This window comes from Emydura macquarii, unplaced genomic scaffold, assembly GCF_026122565.2.
Source record: "Emydura macquarii macquarii isolate MOO-44397 ecotype Brisbane River unplaced genomic scaffold, CSIRO-AGI_Emac_v2 contig_1253, whole genome shotgun sequence".
Classification (NCBI taxonomy): Eukaryota; Metazoa; Chordata; order Testudines; family Chelidae; genus Emydura; species Emydura macquarii.
In genome coordinates, this window is record NW_027131390.1 from 23421341 (window position 1) to 23438343 (window position 17003).

At 37.2% G+C, this 17003-nt stretch overlaps 1 protein-coding gene across 1 annotated transcript in view; it reads right to left on the minus strand.

Moving 5' to 3' along the window:
* Positions 1-15209, minus strand: part of LOC137153219 (fibronectin type-III domain-containing protein 3A-like) — a 56897-nt gene extending 41688 nt beyond the window's left edge. Inside the window, exons 1-3 of the mRNA XM_067548355.1 lie at positions 15086-15209; positions 3544-3619; positions 2167-2243 (exon numbers count right to left, since the gene is read on the minus strand). Of these exons, the coding sequence (XP_067404456.1) occupies positions 2167-2243; positions 3544-3619; positions 15086-15196 (264 nt within the window). The 5' untranslated portion in view covers positions 15197-15209. The remainder of the gene's footprint in view (positions 1-2166; positions 2244-3543; positions 3620-15085) is intronic.
* Between the last annotated feature and the right edge of the window lie 1794 nt (positions 15210-17003).

The following is a 17003-nucleotide window of genomic DNA, read 5'->3' on the forward strand; positions in this document are numbered from 1 at the left end:
CTATTCCAGAACTTCATTCCTCTGATGGTTAGAAACCTGTGTCTAATTTCAAGCCTAAACTTCCTAATGGCCAGTTTATATCCATTAGTTCTTGTGTCCACATTGGCGCTGAACTCAAATAATTCCTCTCTCTCCCTGGTATTTATCCCTCTGATGTATTTATATATTCCTATTCCACTAGAGTCAAGGCATGAGTTCCCTATGGTCTAGGAACTATTTAACTCTGATATTACTTTTTGGTCCAAATATACTAATTTCAAGGCACTAAATAAGGAGTTTTAATTCTGAAAGATTTAGAATAATGAACATTCACCAGGTCTTTTTTTTTTTTTTTTAAATCAGTAAAAGTTTTGGATCTCAGCAAACAGAATCCCCTTTACAGCTGATAGTTTTTTCTTTGCTATTGTTCCAAGATTACTATAACTGAAAACAAGTCTTTTTTTCCCCAGTTTGTTCATGCTGTTTATTTGCCAGTGCTGTATGTAGTAATATGCACTGTTAGTCCCATGCATCAACATCACTTCTGAAGTGATCTCTGGAGCTAAAAACTACATTTTCCCCCCAGGTCCTACAAGAGGGTCTTTTGCTGTAACAGCAGCAGCAAACTGAAACTGAAGAGGCACTAGAGGCAGGTATGCACACAGAGACAATTGGAGGGGGGAACCTGACCATGCAGGATGATGGGTTCTTCTGAACAAGCTTGAGAACCCTTCTACACATCCCCTGGTAGCAGAAAACCAAAGCACTTCTTTCTTAAAAATGCTGTTTAAAGAAGTTCCTAACATGCTATTTAAACAAAATTGATTTTTGAAATTAATTAGTTTGGGAAAAACAGTGCTAATTTAAATAGCTCTGGTGTTACTTCTAATATTGCAGGCAGTTCTGATCTCCACAGTTTAGGAAAAACATAGAAAAGTGTAAAATAGAAGGCTCAGAATGGAAGAAAAGTAGTAAAGACTCCCGCTATTTTCTTACCAAATAGTCTTGCATCTTGTTTCAGCTTACACTTTAGTAAAAAGAATAAAATTAACTATCATACTGAAATGTTAAGAGGATAAATACCGATAAAGAGAAGGACTTTGAAATCCTTTTGGGAGGTACTATGCAAGTGCAGAAAATATGACTTGAGGAAAATATTTACGGAACTGTGTTTACACAGGCCAGGGAAAAAACACATGAGGGTGAGAGAATTACATTATCACAGACCAGTATTAAAAAAAAAACTATTGCAGACAGAAGTCTTATTTATCCACACTATGGGTAGCTCAAGTTTAAATACAGTGCTGCAAACAATGTGCGTCAGCTATATTCCAGAGGAATTACTTCAAGGAAAAGCAGAGCATGCTCATTAAGTCTTTTCATTCTTTGTAGTCTAGTCTAGTGCCTATTGTGATTGTTTACATCACCTGGACATGTATTACCACTTAAGGACTAAGACTGAAGCAGATTCATGGCATAGGGACAAATAGGCTTAGTAGAACTAAAAGATAACCACCTAATAGCTAGAGAGAGATTCCATACCTCAATCATTCTACACAGTTGCAGCTTTTATCACAGTCAATCACAAGGTACTACTGGCCTTCTTACATCACTTAGCTGAAGTAGTGAGTACAGCGGTACAACTGCTTTGATCATTCCTTTCCAGCCAGACCCAGAGAACTGATGGGAAACTACTTGCTTCCCATAGCCCTCACTTGTGTAATCCCAGATCTATCTTGTCCTATATGTGAGCTGCTGGAGATGTGGTAGCAACATGGAGTTCATTACCAACAATACATTGATGACATCCAACTGTATACAATTCTCTACAGGTGCCAATATCAGACACCCCAAAGCCTACAAAAGATAAGAATTTGGATGAAGAACGGCTGGCTCAAACTAAATCTGGGCAAGATCAAAATCATGTTGGTTGGGAGTAGGCCTGCCAACAGGGGGGAGGGGCAAAGGGGGGCACTTGCCCAGGGGCCCAGCGATTTAAAAGGGCCCAGGCGGATGGGATAGATACCACGGGCGGCAGGTGAAGCTTCCCCTCGGGGAAGCTAGTTCCCGTCCTGCCTCTTCAACCCGCAGCCCCGCCCACACTCCATCCCCACCCTGCCTTATAAGGGATGTGATAAGCAGCAACTTTTGATGCAAAAGCACAAACAACTGTAAATTAATGCTTACCTGAGATACATAACCAGGAGGCACAAATATTGGAGGCACAGAACCATTTGATGACACCAGAGGAACATGTGCTGGACCTCAAAAAGGAAAAAGTGTAAGATTTAAAAATGTTAACACTTTTTACTACAGTGGGTATTCTAAATTTTATACAGTCACAAATCTTACCCCCTTCTCTCCCCCCTCCCCCCACTTACTTTGGTGGCCTAAAGGTAAGCACTCATTCATTTAAAAAATGTGGCTAAGTCACTTCGGCTGCAAATCCATATTTATGCAACCATCTTCAGACAACTGAATTTAAAAACTGGACTTGAAAATTTTAAAGAAATCTTAGTGTGTAATTTTCCATTAAAAACATTTTCATATGTTTTCATCAGCGGCTATGAAGTCACTGCTATCAGCAGGAGCAGAAGCGATTCGCTGTCACTAAAAACAGTGCATGGAATACAATTTTAATGTCTCACTAACATGTTTGGAAACTTTTCTGTTATGCTGCCCTATATAAGTGTTCTCCTTGTGGATATACTACTTGGGTTTATTAAAAAAATTGTTGATAAAAAATAATCAACCTCTTTAAGCTCTCACATATTGGATATTATTTAAATATCTGTATAGGATAATGCTGGTTTTCTTAACTTCCTGATTAGCAGTAACATTACTTACATTACTGTGACTATCTGCACTTGCAAAAAGTTGCAACCATATGTGTTAAGAAGATGTAGTTACTTTTCAGAAAGCTGATCTCACTAAAAATTAATAAAATGCTTAGAGAAATGAAGAGAGAGTAGACAAATTTTATGAGCAAACATTCTGAGAGGTGAAAATAGGTATCTATTGTGCAAAATAATATAATCATATGAAGCACATTTTCCCTTTGCTACTATGGAAGAACCCCTCCATAACCACATGGATACTAGTATCTACTTCTTAACAGCAACAGGCTACAAGATTTTCTCGTACAATACTTAAAAGTATTTAGAGTTGTGTAGCTAAAACCTCAGTAAATTAAAATCCTGACAAGATCATTACAACAAGAAAAGAGTTCTATATAATTAAGGTTTAAAATCAGATTCACATTGTCTTGCACTATATTTTATAAATAGCCAGCAAAGTTTGTTAAGATGTAATATATCCAAGATATTTACTCTTTTCAAGCTTAACATTTTGAATATCTTCCTGTGGATTTCTATTCATGCTTACAGTACAGACTGAACAGACTCATTCACTATTGACTAAAAACGTGTAAACATACCTAGGACTATGTAGTGGAAATCATATAGCAATAGTTTTATGAAGAATCTTTTAAAAAAGTCCCATCCCATCCCTCCCCATCCCCCTCGTTTAACACATTTGGTTGAACTCTGTAGAATTTTCTTTTACCTTGGATACACTGGATATGTCCATCTTCATCTCTAATTGTGAAAGTTTCTCCTGGGTTTACCTGCACAAGTATAACCTGAAAAACAAAACAAAACAAGTTTCTAATTTCAACAAACATTTTAAATATTTTAGAGATTTAAAAAAAAAACAAAAAAAACAAAAAAAACTTTCTAGTCTCATCTTACAAAATGTCTTATAGAAGCAAATAGGGCAGGCAAATTTAGAAACACTGACAATGTGGGCTGAATTCCCGTCAGTCTCAATAAATTAATTATAAAGTTATTCTTTATTCTGAAACATTCAAAATTATTCCAATAATACCTATCAGTCATTTTTTCCCTAGTTACATCTGAAAGGTTAGCTATACTTTACTTTTCCTTGCCAACTTGGTTTTCCATGCCAGTTCCTTTTTTTTTTTTTTTTAAACTTAAACACCACATGATTTAAGAAATAAACACTTCTCTATGATACCACCTCAGCAATCTCAGAATAAGATTGACAAGAGTGGGTATCTAGAGAGAATATTTATCAAGCATGTTTTAACCCAAGGATTTTTTACTTAAGAGTTTTCTCACTGAAAATACATTAAAATATAGTTTGAAGATGAGTTCTCCAAAGACCAATTAATTTTTCTTCTGGTCACTAATAGTTTCTAATAGACTTGTCTTTTTCAGAATGAGAAGCCTATAATTTTCCTGAGTACTTTTAACCTGCTTAAATTTTGCTTTATAAACAAATAGATCTAATGTACCGACTTTTGTATCTGACTGTTTGAAAGAGATAAAGCCTCTGGTTGTAGTTTTTCAGTCTTATTTCTGAAAACAAAATCCTTGTGTATTATATTTTATATGGAACCTATTTTTATAATCCATTATTTGTGCCACTGTACAGCAATAAAATAAAAGATTAAAAATTGTCTTGAGCTTTAAGTTAATTCTAAATTTGTTTTTACAATTGTGTGTTTGGCTGTATGGTTTGTAATAGCTTCTCTTTGGAGGAGCTGCATCAGAAGGGATGGGGACAGCAATTTATGCAACCTAACAGTGGCAACGTGACAACTGCTCATTACAACCTTTTGAACACATGTACAGGGACAGGAAATGCTGAAATGTTAACACTACCACCACTGTAAAGTAAATACAGAGAAATACAAACCTTCCCTTTCACACAAAAGGCTTCTCTGTTACTTCCAAAACAAAACTCTAGAAGCCTAATATACTTAAGTTTCTGTCAAAAGCTAGGAAATTCAATGTTGATTAAATAAGCTAAGTATCTTATATCTATGCTTTAAGTCTTAAAGGATGACACAAACACATTTAACCAGGGATCAACTAATATGGTTTCATTCAGTTTAAAATGAAGACGTGCAACATTTTTGCCTATCTGTGCTGCTAAGTGTCATGATATAAGTTGTTCTAATTAACAGCCTAATGGACTACATACAAAATTTTAGATGCCTGGCTTGTTACAATTGTATGTGGAGGCCACTCAATTTAAAACCTGAGGGAGCTCATTGAGGATTACTTGTGCCATTTTTTACTTTGTGGTTCCTTTTTACATCCCATTGTAAAGATCAACAACATTAGAAACTATTAGGAAAGGGATAGAAAATGAGACAGAAAATATAACTGCCACCATATAGATCCACGCCCACACCTTGAATACTGTGTCCAGTTCTGGTTGCCCCATCCTAAGGAGGATATAGTGGAACTGGAAATGGTTTCGAGAAGGGCAATAAAGATGATCAAGGGTATGAAACGGCTTCCATGAAGGGAGACTACAAAGATTAGAGCTGTTCATCTTAGAAAATAGCTAACTAAGGGGGGATCTGATAGATGTCTATAAAATCACGAATGGTGTGGATAAAGTGAATTAAAAAACTGTTATTTACCTTTTCCCACCACACAAAAACCAGAGGTCACCAGATGAAGTTAATACACAGAAGGCTTAATACAAACAAGAGGAAGCACTTCTTCACACCATTTAACTAATTTTTTACACTGATCAATGAGCTATAATTTGCCTTAAAATAAATAGCATCACATCTACCTGATGTTCCATTCTGGATACCCTGACAATTCACCCAGGAACCAGAATGGCTGGCAGACAATTTAAACCATGTATTATAGTGAAGTTTTGCCTGTGATTCAACCTACATCTCAAACTACATTTTCAATGGGTTATAGACCAGAGTATATATAGCCTAACCACAAAAGAATGCTGGGTTTACCATGCCTGCAACTACAGGGATCCCAATCATTGTCTATATAAAAGGGTTCAAATAGTTAAATCCCTAATGTCTGCCATGAGGCACATTAAGAAGATAGAAAATGCTGAGGCATATTAGGTAGGTGGAAAATCCACAGCAGAATGCATTAGAGTGCTCTCCCGACTGCACACCTCACGCATTGTGCAGCAACCAACCATGAACCTCTCATTTCTTAAAAGGCGCACATGGATTTACTCTCTTGCTGTGCAATGTAAGTAAGCTTGTTAGAATTTGATTTTAAAAACAATTTTGGTTAATATCGATGTTTATTTTTGAATTAGTTTTATCAATTTAAAATTTTACAGTTGTGCCAAATTATGGCTTTTAAGCATTTTTTAAATTTTTATTGATGTAAATTTTCACAGTTGTGGGAACTTACGGAGGAGCAAGCATGGGGGGGAGGGAGGGAGAAATTAATTATTTAAAAGATTCAAAAAGTTAAAGCTTTATAAAAGTTTATAACCATTCAAACAAATAGTCTACATCACAAGTCAATATCCTTAAATCAAACTCTCATAAGTTAAAGAAAGAAAAATCTGCTTGAATCTACCTGCAAATTCAGATCTATAGAAATATTTTTTTCATTGGTTTGTGTGTATGAAAAAAAAATTAAAACGCTGACATTTATCAATTAAAACATAATTCTTTCAAGTCTAAATATAAGGTAAGTAGATGCTGATACAGAAGGTCCATGAACACCTTGCTTCAACATCTGCAAACTTTACAAAGATTTGCAACAGCTGCTTAGCCCCTTGCCTTGCCTCACTCTCATACACCTCACAAAATGCGTGCATACACATGCTACATTATTCCTTCAATAAACCCTTGAGCCTAGCATGAAAACACCGCCGAAGTCTTGTGTGTACACAGAATGCCATTTTCAAAGATTCTAACCCTGTCAAATCAAAATAAATTTACTGGAACACTCAAAAGCCCCTCTCTCTTAGGAGTATTGTTCTGCCAAACTTCTAATTTCTACCTCCAGCTGTTTCTGTTGTAAGGCAGTTGAAAATTTTTTTTTTAAATAAATAATTGGGAAAGTACACTTGTTCAGACACAAGTGACAACCATTTTTGCTCAAACTTTCAAAAGTATTCACTTTTGGGCAGAGACTAAGCATGGAAAATCTGTTTGAGAATCAAGGTAGGTAGGGTAATATTTTTTATTGGATCAACTTCTACTGGTGGTGGGTACAAGTTTGTACCCTCCAACAGAAATAGGTCCAACAAAAAAAATTGCCTCTCCTACCTTGTCTTTCATATTCTGGGACCAACACGGCTATAATACCACTGCAAACAACTATGTTCTAAAGGTGAAAGTTTCTGAAAATTATGAGTGACTGAAAACTGCAGGTTAGAGTAGAAATTCCTATGCAACTTTAAATGATAGCAGCTGCTTACCCTCCCTCTATAACAAATCTATGATTGCATTTAGCAGAGGTAAACAACTCCAATTGGGCTTATGAGTTGTGCGGAAGGGAGCCTTTTTGAACTGTCTGCTGTCCCAGCTAGCTACAGTTACGCAGCAGTAGGAGGAGCAGAATGGGCTGAAACAGTGTCTTGATGGAGTGAGAGTGGTTTCCAGGGAGTGGCAATGCCATCTAGCACTCTTAAAGCCAAAAGAATGAAATTCTACTCCTGCAGGATTGTTTTGAACTGTTGCTGAACTGCTAGCTGCACAGAAACTTAGAAACTGCATAGCAAGAAAAAAGCTGTCATCTTAAGGAACCTCAAGCCCGAAGAAAAGGAACTCTTTCACTGCTTCAGAATCCTTGATGGCACTGCCACCCCCACTGCTTCCCAAAATAGTGTCTCAAGCCTTTCTATACCTAATTTCCACTTCAGAGAATGCTGGTAAGACAGCCTTCTCTTATAGTGCTGCAGCATAATTCATCACCCTTTCACTGTTTCAGCTCACCAGTGCAGGAAACCCATCTAAGTGTCTCTTGTGGGAAGCCACTGACACACAACTTACCTCCCGAGAACTCAAATGTCAATTACTTCAAACTTTCCTGAAAAAAATTTATTCTAGCAAAAAACCACATGTGAAATTTCAGGTAGATTCATTTGCTTTTGAAAAAGTTAAATTAGGGTCAAAATTAAGCTAATAACAGTAAAATAACTTCAACATTACTTACAGAAAGACAGTGCCAGTCACTCCCAAATAACTGCACTGCACAAGTCAGGGAATCACCAAAAAGAAAATAAAGATAGCATCCCAGATTCCTGCTCAAAATACATTCACTTCATACATTTATTCCATTCTACTAAAATGTGCGCAGAAGAATAACCACCAAATACTTTAGTCTTTCATACACTGGAACTTCTGATAATTGAGAGAAAAAATACTGATATTTTGCCATTCAAGAGCCATAATCATCCTTTGCAACATAAGGCTATCATGTATCATTTTCATCTAAGCCTAGACTGTTTGGGAGCCAATAGTTTGAGCAACATTATAGATACTTGCCTTAAATACAGAGATGCCATAAAGAATGTTTAACTTCCAGTCAAAAGAAGGCACCACAGATGTTGAATTGGTGTCTGAAGTTGCCAAGAAGGTGTGGACACAGTATTAAAACTACTAAAACTAAAGTAAGAGTTTTGTTTCAGAGCTTAAACCAGTCTTGAACAGGAGTTAGGAGGAGACTACCAAGGCGGAGCGAAGAGGCAGCAGGTCAGATTACCCCACATGTACACCTACTGAAGCATTTCGTGCACCTTCCTTTGAAGCATCTGGTGATGGCCAATGTCTGAGGAAGGACACTAGACTAGAAGGACAGTGAGTCTAATCTAGTATGGCTTTTCCTAATGGATGGCAATTTCCTTCCGAACTGAGAAAAGTGTCATCTAATGACGACCACCTGATAAATTAATAAAGCTTTCATTCAGAACTGCCAAAAATAGTGTTGCCAAATAAAAAAAAAAACTTGAAATTCATATGACATCTTCTTTGTCAATTTCAAGATTTTCCCAACACCTTATCAGCAGAGGACTTCCATATCTGCATAGCATGATATTGTTATTGTGGAATTTGATACTACTTATTTATAGGTTTAATTATTTTAAAAATGAATTTTGTTCTTCAGCTTTAGCCTTCTCATCACTAAACCAAAGAGTGAAATTTTAACTGCTGGGGCTTAGAAAAAACTGGTTTACTTCCAACAAACTTTAATTACAGAAAGACAAACTGGGTGAGATAGTATCTTTTGTTGGACCAACTTCTTCTGGTGAGAGAGAAGCTTTTGAGCTATATACAGAGCTCTTCTTCAGGTTTGTTAAAGGTACTAAGAGTGTCACAACTAAATACAAGATCGAACACATAGAATTTGTGCTAACTACTTATGCTAAACTAAGGGACCATTCAAGGTGAAGTGGCCTATTAACACCCCTATAGTCACAGGACAAAAGAGGGGTTAATGGGTTTACTGATGGTTGTAATAAGCTATAAATCCAGTGTCTTTATTAAGATCATGATTTTTAGTATTTAGCAAAGTTATTAATATTATCTCCAAGGCTTGTCTTCTGAAATTGTTGTGCAGGTTTCCTTTGAGAACAGGGACTGACAGGTCAGATATAGAGTGATTGCTTTGTGAAAAGTATTCACTCACAGGTGATATGATGTTTTCGTGTTTCATAATTTTCCTGTGTGAATTCATTCAAGTGCTTAGTGATTGTCTGGTTTTACTTACATAGTTATTGGGGCATTTAGTGCACTGGATAAGGTTCATTGCATGTTGTGATAGGCATGTGCAGAACCATTGGATCTTGAAAAGTGTGTTGGGGGGCATTGATCATCGTAACAGTGGACATATGTCTGCAGGTTTGGCATCTGTTTTTCTATCAGGCTCTGATACCAGCTTGAGTTGGTATGTCTTGGTCTGTGGGGAGCTTGTTTCTAATGATGAGCTTGGAGAGGCTGGGGGATTGTCTGAAGGCCAGAAGAGGGGGTTCAGGAACAATTTCTTTCATGTTGGGGTCCTCATCGAGCATGAGTATTATTTGTTTGATGATATCCTGTATGGGTTCCAGTGTGGGGTGGCAGGTGACAATTGGGGTATGCAATGGGAGGGGGTTTTATTTCTGCACTGAAGCAGGCTCTCGGGGTATTTGGGTGGCCCATCCCATGATGTGATCTACTTCTCTGGTTGAGTGTCTTTGTTTGGTGAAGATGGCTTTGAGTGTGTTAAGGTATATATTCTGGACTTTCTCCGTGGAGCACATTCTGTGGTTTCTGAGTGCCTGGCTACAGATATCAGATTTCCTGGTGTGTTTGGCATGTTAAGGTTAAGATTCTGTCATGGTTATTTTTAGTAAAAGTCATGGATAGTAAACAAAATTTAACAGAAAATTCACCTGTCCCTGACTTTCACTAAAAATAACTATGACAAAATGGGGCTAATGGGGATGAGAGCCCAAGCCCTGCTGCAGGAGAGGAGTAAAAGGGGGTGGGACCAGCATCCCTGCTGGGGAGGCTTAGAGCTCCATTGTGTGGTCACCTGCCCCTGCGGTAGCTTGGAGCTGTGGGGCTCCACCTAGGATCTGCAGGGACCAGCTGAGCTCTGGGCTCCCCCCACCGACAGGGAGCTGTGCGTCTCGGAGCCCAAGGGTCCTCCCACCACTTGTGGCGGCTCGGCACTCCAGGCTCACGCTGCCTCCTGTGATGGCTAGGAGCTGCAGGGTCCCAGCTTGGATCACGAGCTCCCCCTGAGGCAGCTAGGCGCTCGGAGCCAAGGGTATCCATGACTTTCATGACAAAATCATACCCTTAGACACAGTTATTGGATGTATGAAGGTAGGAATGGTGGATCTATGGGCTTCTTGTATATAGTTGCCTGTAGAGTTCCATTGCTGAAGCTGATTATTGTGTCCAGGAAGTTGTTGCTAGTGTGGGAGGGTTCCAGAGGGAGTTTAATGGATGGTGGTGGTTGCTGAAGTTATGGTGGAAATCTATGAGGGAACTGAAGTCATCTGTCCAGAGAATGAAAATATTATTGATATATCTCACATATAGTTTTGGTTTCGTGGTGCATTGCAGAAAGTAATTTGGAAATTTAATTTTTAATCAGAACAAGCATCATCTTAATTAGTTGAATATTAATGATTTAAACAATTTCATCCAGGGCCTGTTTAGATGTAAGAGGGAATAATCATTTCTACACTGTGGCTAGTTTCATATGCATAATAGTTCAGATGTTTAAGTGTAGTTCAACCTTCTAACAGATGACGACAATCCAAATGAGTTAGGCCTGGGCCGCAAAGTTTACCTCTAAACCTCAAGTTCGAGGTTGTTTTCTTTTGAAGAGATTATCCTATTAAAAAAGGGAACTGCAGGCTTATAGGTCACAGCTGAAACTGAAATAAATAACTAACAACAAACAGTAACCTTAGAACTATTACTCTACAACATTGTATGCTAATATTCGAGGAAGCAGAGACAAGTATCGACAAATTTATAGAATTAGCTACAGAAAATTCTTTATTCTCAACATCATCCAGACACTTAGGACTTTGAAAAATAGTACTTCAATATACATTTGATGGAAATAATACCTATCTGTCCTCTGTAATAATCATGCTGCCAAATACTGCAGCAGCCCAATATTGTACTGTATGTTATTTCTGTAATATTTAGAGAACGTAGGTATATAAAATGGCATATCATCTTCAAGATTTTCAGAGATGCAATCACCCCTGCTGCCCCCAGTGAAAGCCCACTGCAAAATCAGTTGCATAAGTGAATTTAGAACTTTATCACTGTTAAAAAGAAGATTCCCCAATGAGCGACTTTCTCCAACTCTACATTCTTTAGATGGATGATTCCCTCTTAAGCCTTCCATGCAGAGGGAATGAACATCAGGGTTCTAATATCCCAGGTACTTATAATACAAATCTGTGGAGCTCTATCTAAGTAGTATAATCTGCTCTCGTTTGCATTATTATGGGACAATGAAGAAGATAATATCCAGAGAACAACTATAACATGTTGAAATATTAGCATAAGGTTCCTTTGCAGGATACAGCACTCAGTTCTCTCATTCACTTTTCTAAGCACGTGGCTACCAGGAGCATCTTCAGATTAAGTTTTTGATATCCTACACAGAGAGAGGAACTTGACAGCATTCAAGATGAAATTAAACTGGTTTCTATATACCAAGTGCTTTCAGGAACTTGGGATAATCCATGCAGAAGCTCCCACAAAGACACATTTCTCTGCAGGGTCCACTGCAAACCAGACTTTTAAGTACTAGCATTCTGCCTCTTGTCTACTCCAGTTTAAGGCATGCCAGATGTCAGTCGCTGCTGGAACGGTTAAACAGTCTTGCGACATTATCCAAAAAATATTTTCCACTCATTCCAACATAATACATATGTGAAATACTTCACTGCTGAAGTAACTATGTCTGAGAGTCTGTTCTTGAGGTTTGCCCACATAATGGCTCTGACATAAGTCCAAAGCATGCCAGGTCTCAGTAAATCAGACAGTCAGCAGGTTCTCCAAAATTGGCAGCTGAAATGAAACTTCCTTTAGTTTCAGGTACCATGGGTACCTCAACCAATGAGAAGCTGCAATGAAGTTCTCCAATAATCTGGTTATCTTTTTTATAATTCTGAAAATCAGGTTAAAATTCCAGTTGGATGAAGCTTTTGACCCTACTGAAGTTCTTTATTTTCCTGATGGCTTGATGCTGCATGAAGACTCTGGGCTTAGGAAAATGGTTGCCACAAGTTAGGGAAGATGACAACTGCAGCCTTTATTGGAGTAGTGGTTTCTCTGCAGCACCCTGCCCTGCCTTTCTTTTTGGCCAAGGTATCTTTACATAATTTAAGACATGACACTGGGCTGCTTTGCCCCCAACCATGTTAGTATCTCTGTCATTTCACAGCTGTTTTAGGATGCCTTTTGGGTAATTGACAAGCAAGCTGTCACCCTTTTTGGGTGATCTCTTCCACTCAGAAGTTCAGCTATCAGCTTTGTGTCAACAATTCACAAATCTACCTATCTTTCCTCTATCCAATCCTATATCTCAGATTTCTCCTGGATAGCTTACTGTCAGCTAAAACCTTACATGGCTCAAACTGAACAAGTCATTCTTCCTCCAAAACCTTTCCCACTCTCTCCCATTTGCTACTGCTGAAACAACCACCATCCTACAAGTCATTTAAGGCCACATCTTGGTAATTATCTTTGACTTTCACATTCACACTATGTTCAAATCATGACCTTCATTTATTCCTTTAAGCACCTCCAAGATTCCACTCTTCCTTGCTCAGACAGCAAGAAGTCTCATCTAGGTCCTCAGCATCTCACTTCAATTACTGCAACTTCCCTTTCTTTATGGTCTTCCTAACATCCATGTCCCCACAAATCCATACAAAAACAGAGCTGCCAAATCAGTTACCAATTTCCATTTACTATTTGCCTGGTGTAACATGAAGCATCAGCTATTTGACTATTCCCTCAGCTTATGAGTATCTAGAAAGAGGTATTTCACCTTGCTAAAATGCTAGATGAGGCTAGTTCTTATGCTTTTTGGCTTTTGTTTATTCTGGGATACATCATCTCTTTTAAAATTTCCCCAAATCCACATCCCCTATTTAAATTCTGCTAGTAAAAGTACAAAGCATAACATACTCCTTTGCTTGTTCCTCGACTAGCAGAAGTCTTTTAAAAAAAAAAAGAGAGACTGTAGTTTTTGGCGAGAAAGTAAAACACGGATTATAATTAAAGCAGTGAATGAGGAAAACAAGTATAATAATTCTAGAACAAAGCAAAGTTTTAATTAAATGATATCTAATGACTATAAATGTCACTTTTATGGTATCTAGAGACTGAAAATCCTATTAAATCACCTATGACTATCTCTGTATGAATGCAAGGTTTTATCTAGTCTACTTTTAATTGCGGTAAGCAATGGGGCTTCCACACCTTTACTTGGCAGACTACTCCATAGAAAAATAGATTTTACTGTCATTAAGTTCTTTCAGCCTACATTTTCCCTTTCATAGATTCATGTCTTTATCCCTTGTGAAATTATATCTCATATTTCCTATTCCCTCACAGATGAAATCTTGGCCCCATTTTAGTCCATGGGATTTTGTCTTTGATTTCAATGGAGGCAGGATTTTATCCTGTATTTACATCTTTCAAATATTTCTTTGTCCCTGTCCCTTTTTGTCATCTCTGCTAACATATACATATTTAGTGCAATCTTTCTTTTATCATCCCCTCTAGGCTTCTGGCATGTTTGTAACTCTTCTCTGAACACTTTCTAGTTTATCAATATCTTTATAATAATGAGGTGTCCGGAACCAAATATAGCATTTCCCAATGCGGTCACACTAAAAATGTAGAGAGACTATAATCTCCAGGTCACATAACAATCCCTCTTTATATTTAATACAATGCTGTAACCTTCAGAATGCCATATCCAATTGCAAACTCCCTTCTAGTTTAATGTTCCCCAGATGTACTAGTTTACACTTTACCAAGCTGAATATAAATTTATTTTGCTTATATTTCTAATCTCACTAGGCACTTGTGTTATTTCTATGTCCTCACTGATATTCTGATCTCCTTCCAATTTAGCATGAACAATTTTCATTTGTGTGCTATGAACTCCTTTCTGTAGATTATTAATGAAGATATTTAATATCACCAAACAGGTCCTTACTGTGTCCTACTACAACTCCCTCCAGTATAATTCTTTGTTTATGGTACTGCAGCCAATTTCTAATCCATAGTGGTGTTCTTATCCAAGACAGTTTGTTATAAGCATAAAGATTTTGTGAATTATCAAATGCTTTATTAAATTCAAACATGTGTCTACAACACTTTTCTTTGATCCATTGATTTTGTAATTCTATAACAAAGCAATGAAGTTGGTCTAGTTCTTTATACACTTTATTGCTTATTTTCATTGTTCCATTATCTTCTAGATACTTAAGTGATTTTTTTCCATTCTCCATAGCTGTATCATTATTTTAGTAACCACAGCAACAGAAAAATCTCAGTCTTCTGACTTTGAGTATCAGTAGTACACTTACTTTCCTCCCATTTCCTGGTAATTCCCCAATTTTCGAGGAGTTTTCAGACATGAATGGTTAGTAGTACAAGCTCAGTTTTTCTATTTGTTCTATAAAGCACATAGCATGGGCATTATTAAAATATGAAGCACTACAATTAGCTTCTTAGGCAATTAATTCCTTTAATGCCATAGTAGGCACAGCCTGAACTGACTATTATGCATTCAAGTTTTACAGATGTACTTGCCTGTTGCATGCTGTCCCCATTAACCATATGAGGAAGAAGTGTCAGTTCATTCATTATAGGTGTGGCTTCTAACGGAGGCGGCTGGTCGGCCATCATGGCTAAAATGACCATTCATTGACAATGTCGCATATCAGCCACCTGCTGAAATGAAAATACAGAATCAAAATCAGGGAGCTATTTTTATTTTAAACAGCCTTTCTCACTAGCTTCACTTTTAAAGAAGTTTGCCCTTCATATGTTAAACAAACGTTGAAAAAAATATATAGCAGCTTTAAAATGGCACAGATTCTCTCCTCCAGAAGAAAGATTTCCTTTTATTAATTGGTTCCTTTACTTATACCACTCATACCAACTCACTGATATTTTGAAAGGCCAATAACAAAATGAAATCAAACTTTCTTATTCCATGAAAAAGCAATTATCCCAGAGACTTTAGATTAAAATTATTTCAATTTGAGACAAAAAAAATTACAAAATTTACAAGAGCCCCTTTCAAAACACTGCAACTTTCAAAAAATTGCACAAATTCATGGTAATTTCAAAGATAATTAGCAGTTTTGAATCTGGGGTAATATTTATTATGTGTCTATACAGGCCCACTATATTACAGACACATCTAAAAACCCAAAACATTTTCTTGCGTATGATTCTAAGGAACAGATATGTGCTATACTGAATCCCCTTTGGGAGTAAGTTCCTGAAATTCATTATATGCATCTCTAAACTGAAAACAGCACTATCACAGAGAAATCAGAAGTAAATGATAACTAATCAGGAACCTATGTGTAATGCAATTACACAGCCATGTAAATTACTGCATAATGGTGGGTTATTTTTAAATTGCTGTATTTTAATGCTTATTTAAAAGAATCATGTTTCTAAGCTCATGGTTAGCTCACATGGTGATACAAACCTCTAGCAGTTTTTACAATGCAGTTGCTTATTATCAGTACAAAAGTCTGCCACACATTGAAAATGTAAAGTTTAGTAGCAGAATTAAATACATTAAAAAGCTAGTATAAAAATTAATATGAAGAAAGACTACTAACTGGAGGCAGGGGAAGAGGCTGTGCATCATAGAAGGAAAGAGGAGCGCTGCATAGTTTGGGGTCTCTACTGTATATTTCTCAGGTCTAATGTGCTGCATAGGACAATGGGCTCATCTATAATTTGAACTGTACCAAGATGTCCCTGACATACTTAATATGATTCAATTGTTGCTGCATCTTCAATGGATAGTAATTCAATGTCCCTGAAAAGCATGCGATAACAGGATACAGGAAGTGCTACGTTAGAAATATTAGCTAAATGTTTCTCCCTCTCCATCGTCTTCTACAGTCCAGACAGAAGATTACAATGCAGCCTTCAGTATTTCAGTTTATTAAATTAGCAATCTTGCATAGGCTGAGTTATCTCTGTAACATAGTAAATTCTCTTTTAGTCTGCTGCATCAGACTCAACATTGGGAAAAAAATATTCCAATATTTAACAACGCATTTACACCATGCTAAAAATGGGGGGAGCGCTAATGTGACTGATATAGTTTTTGTCATCATGCTATCTGAGCCTCTTCAGAGCAGGTCTACAATAAAGGTGGGAGAAATCCCTGAAATCTTTGCTGCAGACAAGGTCAAAGAGATATACAGCATCTTACTGAAAAAATTCCTTCACTTAGAGGAAGTTCTCACGATAAATTATACAGTAGTCGTTTTGGTTTACTATAACTTCTCAACACAGTATTATTATGAAATATCAGACACCACCAATACAAAGAAATAATGTCACTGAACACCAAACACCTTTTAGCTTTGCTTTTAGCAAAGGAATTTTAAGAGAACAAATGGGGCTGCACACAGTGTGAGGACAGAAATTGTCCCATGAAGTTTAGGTTTCTATCAAGTTTATTTTAAGCATACCT